This window comes from Borostomias antarcticus, assembly GCF_949987555.1.
Source record: "Borostomias antarcticus genome assembly, chromosome: 16".
NCBI lineage: Eukaryota > Metazoa > Chordata > Actinopteri > Stomiiformes > Stomiidae > Borostomias > Borostomias antarcticus.
The window spans coordinates 20,968,064-20,980,911 of record NC_140249.1 but is presented as its reverse complement, the minus strand read 5'-3'; the positions used below and the strand labels follow the sequence as shown (position 1 = coordinate 20,980,911).

The following is a 12,848-nucleotide window of genomic DNA, read 5'->3' as shown; positions in this document are numbered from 1 at the left end:
TGTTCGACCAAGGGGTCATAATGTATTACACAACACCACATACACCTCCTCCGGGGCGGGACACTAATTGCAGAGTGAAGGAGGTGCAGGAGGTGCCCACTGAGCCCATAACACAGCTGGACTCTCTCTCCCCTCCATCCCCAGAACACACAGACCCATGCTTTACCTCCTCTGTTCAGGTCTGCCATGAAGGGGGGCAGGGCGGCAGGGGGGTGGCTGTCCTAGGAGGGCTGTGCTGGGCAGACCACTGCCAATTAAGTGTCTGGGAACACATTATTGCTTTCATTAACTGCCTCAACAAATCACTGTGGGATAATGAGAGGCTGGGGTGTAGTTTACCTCGGTATGGAGTTGGAGGAGGCAGCTGTAGGGGTACTGTTACTGTATGTTGCCAGGGTAGAACGGGGGAGTTTTAGTTTGGGGTGCGTGTAGCCTGTCTCTGTCGAGGTCCTAGTGGATCTGTTGGGTGTCCTTTTTCACACATACCCGTGGGGTGAGTCTTAACAGTGTAAGGTGGTTTTCTCATCTAGTGTCCTAGATTTTCGGACCTGAAATGATGGCTGGTTAAGAGTGACATTGTGAACTGGCTTTGTTTTTGTCTTGTTGTGTGTTTGAAATAATCTGAAAATGTATAAATAAAGTTAAAAAAAAAGAAAAAAAGAGTGACATTGTGGAGGAATAGACTTTCATCTGTCCAGTTGATTCAAATCAGAGTATATGAAGGAATGGAGGGAAGAAAGGAAAGAAGGTAGGAAGGAAGGAGATAAGGAGAGGACGGGAAGTCACTTGAGACCCTTTGAAGGGTAGAGAAGACCAAACACCTACTGGCAGTGCCAAAAACCTCCTGTTGCGGTGAGCCATCAAAATCGGGCCATCAATATTTTACAAACAGCTATTAATAACCAGGCTGCAGTGGCTATGCATGCACTGACACGTTGATGTGTCATAACCATTACATGGTTGACTTAGTGAGATGGCGTTTATATAACAGAGTTGTGAAATATGAATAGGCTACAGATGCATGTGTTTGGATGTGCACGATGGGTCTCCGAAGAGTATGATGTAACGTCATCAGATCAATACGCGTAGATCTAAAGATGTTTCTCTCTTCTTAATTACATATCTATTTAAACTTGCAATCACTCTATACGTGATTTCTGTCATCAACAATCTCCACATTCAACACTACTTACTACAAGTAGATCCCTAATTCCACAGCTCAGAAAGGTAGACACCAAGCAGGTTGACTGTGAGAAAGGCCGACATACAGTCGATACCATATAAAAGGGTCTTTCTGCTAAGATTAGGGGTAATGAGACCTAGTGTTATCAAAGGGAGACTTCATGGTAGTGAGCAGAGCTGCGTTCCCCTGGACCCACAAGGCTCACCTCAGTCTAGGTGCTGAGACTATCTCAGCATCAGGCCTCAGCTCTGACGTGGGTGCGGGGGGGTTATAGACAGACGGACAGTTTTGCGTTTATTAAATCCACACGGGTATGTAAACATGACTCCTGCAGTCCAGTGGAGTGAGAGGCGCTAGTGTTTGCGAGTCCGCTCTGGAGTTCCAACATTTATTGCGTGACCACAGCCTCTTAAATAAGATGTCCCCATTTGAAAATGAGTGTTGGCTTCTAGAGAGTACCTTGCAAAACAACATAATTGTAAGCAAGCTAAGGTGGTGAATTACGGTTTGGGAAAGCACACATTGAGATGAGAACTCTCACAAAGGTGAGAGAACTAACTGTAGGATGGTCTGGTGATGGTGGCCATTGATCCGAGTAAACAACGTTCACTTCAGTGGTATGTGGAACATAGGTCAGGTGAGCATTAATATTAAATTAAATCAAATCTAAGGAGCTCTGTGGAGCTGAGCGTGCATCTTGCAACGAGAAAACTAACCCCCACTGCTTTGATGTCAATGGGATGTTTGTGTGAAAATCAGAGATGCGTGTACTGTAACGTTATATCTCAAATCAGCATTTAACCGCACTTTGCCCTTGTGTGACAAAGTAATCCTCTTATGGTACTGAATCCACAGCCAAAACACAACCCTTTCAGTCACAATAAGTTGTGTTGTTTATTTATTAACCATTGAAAACAAGAACTACATGCAGTTCTCAGTTCTAGGAAATAATAATCGTTCCCAGTGGAGCTACATTTGGTCAAATTGGCCACTTTAATTGTTCCCTAACTTTTACAGGAGACATGTTCTCCCCAACGAGGAGCTGTAAACATTAAACAACTAATTAGCTAAAATATAGTTTGAAGCCAAAAACATTTGACTTTACCAGTGGTTTTCCAACAGTAGATTTTCTATAAATGATTATCAGCATACAACATATAATGTTGGCCTCTAAAGAACTTGACCCCTGTGATTTCAGTCAACTGAAATTTTCAAACATTTAGATGGTTTAGATGATTTAAGGCAAATCATCAGAGGGAAAAAAAACATGTCCATCCCTGGTCTCCACAGCTTCAGATTCATGCAAGTCTGTTTCATGTAAAACTAAACTATGACAACCGATCAATGATCCATAAACATGTCCTCTTAGTCGCTTTAAAGACTCAATACTCCTGCAGTTCTGCACTCAATTCCCCTTCATCCTTCCTCCTTCGTGAGTCTCCAGTCTCTTCCTCCCTCTCCCAGCCAGTCCTTCAATGCAAGTCCCTGGAGGTGTTGAGCGTCTGGTGTTGAGCGTCGGGTGTTGAGCATCAGGTGTTGAGTGTCTGGTGTTGAGCGTCAGGTGTTGAGCGTCAGGTGTTGAGCGTCTGGTGTTGAGCGTCTGGTGTTGAGCGTCTGGTGTTGAGCGTCAGGTGTTGAGCGTCTGTGTTGAGCGTCAGGTGTTGAGCGTCATGTGTTGAGCGTCGGGTGTTGAGCGTCGGGTGTTGAGCGTCTGGTGTTGAGCGTCAGGTGTTGAGTGTCAGGTGTTGAGCGTCAGGTGTTGAGCGTCAGGTGTTGAGCGTCTGGTGTTGAGCGTCTGGTGTTGAGCGTCTGGTGTTGAGCGTCTGGTGTTGAGCGTCTGGTGTTGAGCGTCTGGTGTTGAGCGTCAGGTGTTGAGCGTCAGGTGTTGAGCGTCAGGTGTTGAGCGTCAGGTGTTGAGCATCAGGTGTTGAGTGTCAGGTGTTGAGCGTCAGGTGTTGAGCGTCTGGTGTTGAGCGTCAGGTGTTGAGCGTCTGGTGTTGAGCGCCTGGTGTTGAGCATCAGGTGTTGAGTGCCTGGTGTTGTGGAGGTAGTTTTGCCCCTGGTCACCGTCCCGCTGGTTCTGGGTAGATGGTTCTGAAGGTCAGGTTGATCCGAGGTCCACGGCTGTGGTACTCCTTGGCCACTTGGTGCTGTTTGAGACAAGAACAAAACACAAAGCTATCCCATGATGCAACGAAGGAATGTCTGAGCTTCCTGGGAACTATACAAATGTCTTCGTCAGTAATCAAATGAAGTTAATATCGCCGATCATGTATGGCTACAGTAAGATGGCAGTAGGTATGCACATGCACATGATACTTCAATTTCACCTCGACAATGACTTCCTGACTGTGCTGCCTCGTAACGTGAGTCAACTAGACATTGAGGCAGATTGTCAGACACAGACACAGAGACAGAGACAGAGGCAGAGACACAGACACAGACACACACAGTCCTTTGGCCCACTGCTTTGTTTCAACACAATCTCTTGGCACTCTGCTTCGGAGACTGGGGTATGGTTCTGTCTGTCTGTCTTCCTCCCTCTCTCCCTCCCACAACTTCCATGTTTGCCTAGCGTGGCCACATTTCATCTCGAACAAAAAGGCGAGACGAAATATTGTTGATCTAAAAACTGCCACAGGGGGGAAAATGACCTCTCCTCTGACTGGAAGAACACTGCTACACAACAAGATCTACGTCCCCGTCTGTGCTTTGGGAGAGGGGCCAGAGTTTGCGGGAAACTCGGTTCGGTAGAACCATGTAAGTTACTGTTGTTGAGGTCATCTTCAGAGCTCTTCTCTGGTTTCTACTGCTTTGTTTGGACTAGACGGACATCCTCTCAGACACACCTCTTAGATGTCATTATAAAAGACTCCGGACCCGTGTGTGTGTGTGTGTGTGTGTGTGTGTGTGTGTGTGTGTGTGTGAGAGAGACTGGGTCTTTTCAGGGTATATTGTCTGCGTCCAGGAAAGCAGGGGAATGGCAGAGTGAAACATTCCAATTTAGCTGTATAACCCAGACACACCGTCAGACTCGCTCAAAAGAACAACATTCATCCACAGACGCACGCCCTCTCCCCCACACGGCCCCACACGCCCCCCCCCCCCACATGAAACCACACAGAAATTGGCATCATTACATGTGAAGCTGTAGCTCGGGTCGTACTGGATCTTCACACGGCTGCCGTCTATCAAGCTTACCTGAGATTACCTCCAGAAACGGCCTCTTACCTTACCTCAGAAACACCTCTCTGAGCTGACCTCAGAAACACAGCTCTCCAGCAGCCTCTCACCTTACCTGGACCCCAGGAAGACTAGCTGGTCATCTGGGCGTGAGCTAATGTGGATCCTTGTTATCATAAACAAATAAACTAAAACCTTACCTGACCTCAGCTCCAGAGACACAGTTCTCCATCAGTTTCTCTCTCTCTCTCTCTCTCTGTCTCTCTCTCTCTCTCTGGCTCTCTCTCTCTCTCTCTCTCTCTGTCTCATGGTGCAGATAGTAACACAGTACTGTTGTGCAGCTTGCTACTGTCCTCAGGCGACACTTAGTTATAGATGATCCAGGCTCTGGGCTTGGCAGTGGACCTGTGTGTGTGTGTGTGAGTTATGGGTGGGAATGTGGAGACCATGTAAGTACCTGTACATGGTGTGTGTGTGTGTGTGTGTGTGTGTGTGTGTGTGTGTGTGTGTGTGTGTGTGTGTGTGTGTGTTGGCGCACACATGCATGCATTTGTGTATACTCATGTGCAAATGGAGGTATAATCTGACATTCATAAGCACGTGCGACATTCATAAGCACTTTATTTCACACACTCACAAGCGCGCACACACACAGACACACACAGACACACACACAGCCTGGGAACCAATTACAGCCAGCAGTAAATCCTTCCAGCATGATAACAAAGTCACATTCTATCCCAGAGTCATAGCAATAGCAATGTGATATATTGGTACTGTTATTCAGCAGGTGCTTAGAGCAACTTGTAGTATTATATTAGCATTTTCTGAATGGTTTCACCAAGCAGTTTAACCCTAAGGGTGCGTGTCCAGCGGCAAGCTTTATTTCAGAGCTGGCGCTGTTTTCTCGTTGTTTATAATGGGTAATGAGCTCTAGGGCGCTATAGGGACGAGAGCTGTGTTCCAAGCGCTTTTTAGCGCCATGAGCTCTAGGCTTTTTTCTTTCAGTTGAAAAAACTTTTTGGGCTAGAGCGCAGGCTGTAAACTACGGAAGAGCATTAGGGAGGTTTTTTTTTTTAAGTCAGAATTTCTGACTTTAAAGTCAGAATTTCTGAGAAAAAAGTCAGATTTTCTGACTTTAAACTCAGAAGCTTAAAAAAAAAAAAAAAAAACTCAGTTTTTGGCCCTAATGCTCTTCCGTAGTAAACGGCTGTTCTGACAATGACAACAGTCAGTTTTTGGCAAAACCGCAGAGACAGCGAACGTTGGCACTAGCTAACATTAGCTAGCTATCTTAACTTGGCTAGTTAATCTGCAATCTGCAAAAACATGACACTCGTTGCTAACGTAGCTGTAAAACATCGGTAGCCTAGCCAGCTCTAAACTCCAGCTCTAGTGCTTCTCTACGCAGCTGTAAGCTTGGCGCTGTTCAGCTACATACAGCTTGTTGGTGGACACACAGCCTAATGCTGGGCTCACACTAGAGGGCCTGGTAATATCCTGTAGTGTGATGAACCGTTATTTTCAAATCTTGTAGTTTGTGCTTGTTTGTCTCTTAAGATTTTCCTTATGTGCGTGATGCAACCCGATTTCAAAATCGGTTAGGATTTAAAATATCCTGTAAAGTGAGAGGTGCATTAAGGTGAATTACCATTGTAAATACTGTGTGAGGTAGACCTAAACCATGATGTAGGTACTGAAACATATGGTGTCATTGGGGCTAGTTCCTTGTATTTGATTGGTCAGACCTACCTGCCAGTCATCCTGTGTGGTGTATTTGATTGGTCAGACCTACCTGCCAGTCATCCTGTGTGGTGTATTTGATTGGTCAGACCTACCTGCCAGTCATCCTGTGTGGCTCCCTCCATCATCAGCAGACTCCCGTGAGTCAGAGGCACCCGCAGTCTCTCCACGTACGTGTAGTCTCCATTCTCCTCCTGACACACACACACACAGACACACACACACACACACACACACACACACACACACACACACACACACACACACACACACACACACACACACACACACACACACACACACACACACACACACACACACACACAGGGGAGATGATAAAAAAAACAGATGAGCCTCAAAAGTACAAGCTGTAACACTACATATCACTAGAGCTGGCAACACAGCAGCTATTCATGATTCACTGGCCGCCTCCTACGTAGAGATGATCTAAAACTCCAATTCAATACTCTGGTATAAACAGTTTTGGAGCCAACTGCAGACACACAGGGCCGACTACCTCTACTAAATCTACTGAACACCACCACGGGGCCTACTACATCTACTGAACGCCAGTCCTGACAGTGCTGCTTAACTCATTCATCAAAATATCACCTAATAACACCGCTGTACGTCAAACTGTAGTCTCAGGTTATCGTTTTTAATATTCACACTCCCCCCCCCAGCACACACACACGCGCGCGCGCGCACAAACCCCTCTCCCTCTCCCCCTCCACACACACACACACACACCCACACACACCCCCGTCCTCACCGGCGGAGGCTTCTTGCGCAGGCTGAACACCCTGGCGTCGCCCAGGCTGAGGGAGGCGATGGCGGGCGCGGCGCCCAGGGAGGCCTCGTCGTCGCTGTGCCAGCCGATGCTGTCGCGCCCGTCCCGGTACAGGTTGCACAGCAGCGAGTTGAAGCGGCGCCCCGCGGCGCGCTCGATGGCCTGCCGTAGGGTGACGAGGACGTCCGGCCACTGAGGGAGCAGCGGGTGGAGAGGGAACACACATGTTTTTGTAAATAATAATAAAAAAAATAATCCTATAACATAACCTTTAACCCCTAACTCTAACCTTAACCCTAACCTTATAACCCCAGAAAACCCCTAAGCCTAAATCTAACCCTAAACATAACCTTTGACCCCTAACCCTAACCAAGTTTCAAGTTTATTGTCATATACTCAATAACAATGCAACATCATTATCAGTAATAAAAATCTTAGCCATAACCATAATTGTAACCCAAGCCCTAAACACTAACCTTTGACCCTAAAATGAACCCTAACCTTATGGGGCACATCTAAATGGCCTCACAAGGACAATTTTTTCTTGTTTCACTATCATTGTGTGGCCCCCACAAGGGTAGTTTTACAAGCAAACACGCACACACACACAAATGTGGTGTGAGGGGTACCTGTGTGTTGGCGTCCATGGTAGAGCGTGAGTAAGTGTAAGGTAGCTCTCCATACCAGCAGGTCAGCCTGGGTTCATCGTAGGCCTCACCTGCAACACATCCCACTACATGAACATGATCCACAAACACAACAACACATCCCACTTCCACTACATGAACATGACCCACAAACACAACAACACATCCCACTTCCACTACATGAACATGATCCACAAACACAACAACACATCCCACTTCCACTACATTAATACAGCCCTGGTTAGACGTCCTGGTTAGACGTCCTGGTTAGACGTCCTGGTTAGACGTCCTGGTTAGACGTCCTGGTTAGACTTCCTGGTTAGACTTCCTGGTTGGACGTCCTGGTTAGACGTCCTGGTTAGACGTCCTGGTTAGACGTCCTGGTTAGACGTCCTGGTTAGACGTCCTGGTTAGACTTCCTGGTTAGGCTTCCTGGTTAGACTTCCTGGTTAGACTTCCTGGTTAGACTTCCTGGTTAGACTTCCTGGTTAGACTTCCTGGTTAGACATCCTGGTTAGACTTCCTGGTTAGACATCCTGGTTAGACTTCCTGGTTAGACTTCCTGGTTAGACTTCCTGGTTAGACGTGCACTCAGTCAGTCAGTCCTCTTATTCTATTCTATCCTGAGAATGACTATTTTTACTTCATGTTGACTCTTCTGATCTGAGCATATTTTTGGATTCTTTCCCTTCTTTGAAGTACCTGATTGTAGAAACTGTTTTAATGCTTTTAATTTGTCCTGCCTTTTGTTTTAAATGTCTATAATGTCTTGCTTTTTGTTTTAATGCTTTTAATGTCTCATGTAAAGCACCTTGAATTGCCCTGTGGCTGAAATGTGCTATATAAATAAACTTGCCTTGCCTTGCCTTGCCTTGCCTTGCCTTGCCGTGTCCACATTCCACACACACACACACACACACACACACACACACACACGCACACGCACACGCACACACGCACACGCACACAATAGAGCTGTTGCCGGGTCAGAAGAACAGTGACAGAACATGTCTCTCCTGTAATTGGGTCAAGCCAATTTCACCTGACAAAGAGACAAACACCTGCTTCTACCTGAAATTGCTCCACTTTTGTCTCTTGACATGCTTCATATTTTATAGGCAACTTAACGCCAGCTGGACTGCTCCACAACATAAACAGCGCACGCAAGCTAGCAGCTAATATAGACATTTCATAAAAGTGTGTTGCAAAGTGTCTGTCCCCTTTCAACAACAAAATGTTAGTATGTAATATTTAGTATGTTTAAGTTTTGTATGTTTATTAAGTTTAATAAACATACAAGTTCAATACATCCATGGTATCCCCATGGTATCACGTTGTGATACAACGTATCGAAGTGGAGTGATACTTTTACAGGTGATTTACCCGTTGGTATATTGTGGTTATTGGCACGGCTCCGAATGCCTCTTGGCCAATCGCATTGCGCGTTGGAAGTAGCTGTGGTATAAGATTAAAATCGTACTTCTTTTCGCCCTCTATAAAATCACTTTTCTAAGGAGTAACATTTAGACATTTCATAAGAGGAAACCATAACTTTGTCCCTTGTGAGTTTGCAGCACAAAGCAGATATTTGTATAATATGATTTAATTTATCACAAATAAAACACGGGGGCTCTAGACTGGCCATAAAAAGATGCTCTCGGGGAAGGATAAATAAAGCTGAGTCGGAAAATGTGAGTCAGCGTGCTGAGAGGCCATTAAAGAAGGGGGGGTGGGGTGGTGGATGGAGGAACAAGGGAGGGATGGATGGAGGGAGGGAAGGAGGGATGATAAGCCCCCTCCGTTTCCTCTTGAATCTAGATGTCAGACTGACCCGTTTGTTGACACAGTCTGGAGAGTGATGATCTGCTGGGTGTGTTTTTCCACTTGTTTCAGGCCAAATCGTGTGTCTTTTTCCAAGTTGTTTGCCATGGTTGGATTGGAGCCGATGTTGTGTGTGTGTGTGTGTGGGGGGGGGGTTACAATCATTATCTAACTATAAAGGTGGGAATCTCTTTAACAGTCTCTTTCTCACAGTCTGTGTCAGTCTGCATTTTGATTTTCTTGAGAACTGGCCTCTATACAAAGTTGACATTCGGCATGCCAGGGAAGCCAGGAATAGGGCTAAACATGAAATTCAGTGTTCTTATCCTTTAACGTTAGCTACTCTAGGCTAACGTGTTATAATACTATAATGGAAGCAGTTTCTGTATGTCCGTCTATATTTCCATTTTCACAAGAACCGGGCACTTTATGAACTTGAAATTCAACAGGTGTATTGCTCAGGACCCAAGGAAGTGCAGTGTCGAGTGTGTTTGGATGAGCTGTCCTCGACAAAGCTGCCAACAGCTCTACCGGAGCCCAAGCCATCTGCCCGTTCCGAAACAGGCACGTTTTGATCAGGCACTGCACTAGCGCATTATTGAACATGAGCAGTCATAATGCATCATAAAAACTCGTTAGCACATCCTCCACCCACCCTGTCTGAAGTTGGTCTTCTGGGACCAGGGCAGCTCCGCCAGCAGCTTACTGAAGGCCCAGTCTGCCTCCTCCAGTGGCAGGAAGCTGGGGAGCAGACGCAGCCTGGAGACACAGAGGGCCGGGTGTGTGGGAGGTGGACAGGTGAGCAACGTGGACTTGCCCTGTTGATCCAAAGTGCTTCACTTTCCTGGTTTCCTTCCAATTGTGTCAGCAGCAGATACAAAAACACTTGTTGGAAGTCTAATGTCACTTGATACAACTCGATACAATGTTTCAAGTGCTGGTCACAATCGTTAAGGTGACTAGGAGAGGAAGCCACTTTCCACAATTGAAACTCAGCCAATATGAACCTTGATATGAATATGAATACACTCACCTGGAGACCCCTGACACGCCATGGCTGATCTCATAGTCACCTTCTTTCCTGATCAAGACAAGAGGATGAACGTGTAAAGGAATAGTAGTTACATATATACCTCCGCGAGCAATTGTTAAATGACTGTCAATAAATGCAACCTAACAAAACAATGGATGTCAATGGATTCACTTACATTACAGTGCTAGTAGTATGTTATTAGGGTGACTGTTGCTAGTATTGAAAGAGCAGAACAGAAGAAGGTGTTTCTACTCACTCTATCACTTTCTCTGTGGGTATAACTCTGACTGTCTGTATAAGCACAGCAGAGAGAAGTGTGCGGAAAGAGGAAGGAGACGACAGAGATTTAGACTTTTGACAGTGAGTGTGTAGGATTTTTTTCTCTCTCTCTTGAAAAAGCTTAATCCTGAATGAAGATTCGGGCCTAGTGATTTGATTCGATCACCTTGGTGGGCTGGTTGAATTCAAATGTCTGCTGCTGCTGCTGTCCCCCCAACCCCCAAGATGGTGGAAGGTTGGCACCACGGTTGGCGCTAGTATTGCTTGGACTTGCACCTGCCCAAAATTGTAATAAACACCTGACCAACTGAAAGTTAAACACACATAACAACATAACACACACACACACACACACACACACACACACACACAAATAAACATGTCTGATTCTGATTCTTAAATAGACTTTGTGGGCTTGACAACAAAGTTGCCAAATTACCTGGTGGACACTGATGTTTGGGCAGTTGTTTGGCCCACGAGCCCTGGACCCTGGCACGCTGACGTTTGTCCGACATCACATCAGGCTGAAGACCTGAAGACGGGTCTGGGTGGAGCTGAGGCTTTATGGATGAGACGACCTGAAGACGGGTCTGGAAAGAGCTGAGGCTCTATGGATGAGACGGGTCTGGAAAGAGCTGAGGCTCTATGGATGAGAGGCTTTATGGATGAGAGGCTCTATGGATGAGACAAGCACCATTTGTTTGCTTACATCGCCACCCTGTGGCAGCTTTTGGGTAAGTCGTAGAGACACTCAACATGAATGCTTGTCAAAACGTCTTTCTTTTCTTTTTACAGAGAAACAGAGCGAGCACTAATGTGTATTCGATTATTTCCCTCAATTACTAACATGCAAACACGCCGAACTGTGAGAAATGTAACAGTAGAAGCTGGAAAGAAACAGTTCTGGGAATACTAAACATATTCGCTAACGTTTCTAGCTAGCTAGATAGTAGCTAACGTTAGCTAGCAACCCACCACGCCTTGAGTTGCCCTATTCAGTAAAAATAAAAAACTAGTTCGCATGTTCTCACATAGTATTTTGAGAAAATATTAAATTATGACCTGCTTACCCAATAGAATAGATAATTAGCTGCCTGATTACTAGCAAGCTGCTGGCTGCTGACATGACAGCAGTGGCACGTGTTACTAAAAATATTTCCGTATGGGAAAATGAACCACAAATAGGTTCCAGTTTCCAGTTGTCATCCAACGTTGTGGAAGTTCATCATCTGCTCATCTCTTGTCCTGCATATTCACGTGACCGTATCTTTTTTTTTTATACAATATGGACTGAAACAAATGTATTTAATCACTTAGCAGTCGGATAACATATAGTGAACTGATAAAGATCTGATTCCAACAGTCTTGGTACCATTTAGTATTTCATGGTGACTGCATACATTCTGCATTCAATCCGAATGCAACCATGCAGTGTGTATGAATCTACTGTAGGATACACAGCATTTAGTGAAAGGACAAACACAGAAAGCGTTCTTTCTTTTTTTTATTAACAAATGATAGAAACATCAAACAGGTACCAGCAGCAGGAGCCATGGAGCACATTGCATTCCACACTCAGAATTCCTGATTGAATAAAATCAGTACAATGTCACATCTTAGAACTCTTCTTCTTAAGGCACCACAGGTAGTCTACCTCGGCATGTCATTCTGATACACAGTCAGAGTCAAGGTCAGAACAAGTCATACAGAGATCTTTGGCGTAGACCAACACACACACAAAGTCAAAACTGTCCTATGTGCAAGATATACATGTAAAGGGATGTCCCTTGACAATTGGCTATCATAGATTATTGCATCATACATTGTTTGGCTGATAAAGTGTTGTCTACTTCTGAAAGGAGCGGCCAACTTGTTTTTGGTGTGTTCACAGTTTCGTAGTCCCCTTCATTAAATGTGACCAATAACATGAGCTGTGAGGTACAAGGGCCTGAATGCAATGATCAAGAAGAGAACAATAAATGAGCAACATTTTGTGCGGTTTCAGAAACATGGAAAAAAAGCAAGAAATACATCTGTGCAACAAATCCCACCACTTTTTTACCTTTAATAAAAAAAACGAGTCTCTTTGTTCCTCAGAGTGCAGCACTCAGTATATAAAGTTGCAGCAGGTAGCGTGTGACCGACGTGGCTTCTGCATACAAAACTGAA

At 45.4% G+C, this 12,848-nt stretch overlaps 1 protein-coding gene across 1 annotated transcript; it reads right to left on the bottom strand.

Moving 5' to 3' along the window:
* Positions 1 to 2,082: 2,082 nt before the first annotated feature.
* alkbh3 (alkB homolog 3, alpha-ketoglutarate dependent dioxygenase) lies at positions 2,083 to 11,825 on the bottom strand. The gene is made up of 10 exons (XM_084450862.1): positions 11,750 to 11,825; positions 11,119 to 11,287; positions 10,846 to 10,955; positions 10,657 to 10,691; positions 10,401 to 10,448; positions 10,023 to 10,126; positions 7,529 to 7,617; positions 6,882 to 7,091; positions 6,205 to 6,303; positions 2,083 to 3,333 (listed from the first exon to the last, which is right to left on the bottom strand). Exons 2-10 carry the CDS (start codon positions 11,192 to 11,194, stop codon positions 3,247 to 3,249), a joined length of 858 nt encoding a protein of 285 aa, XP_084306988.1. The 5' UTR covers positions 11,195 to 11,287; positions 11,750 to 11,825; the 3' UTR covers positions 2,083 to 3,246.
* Positions 11,826 to 12,848: the final 1,023 nt, after the last annotated feature.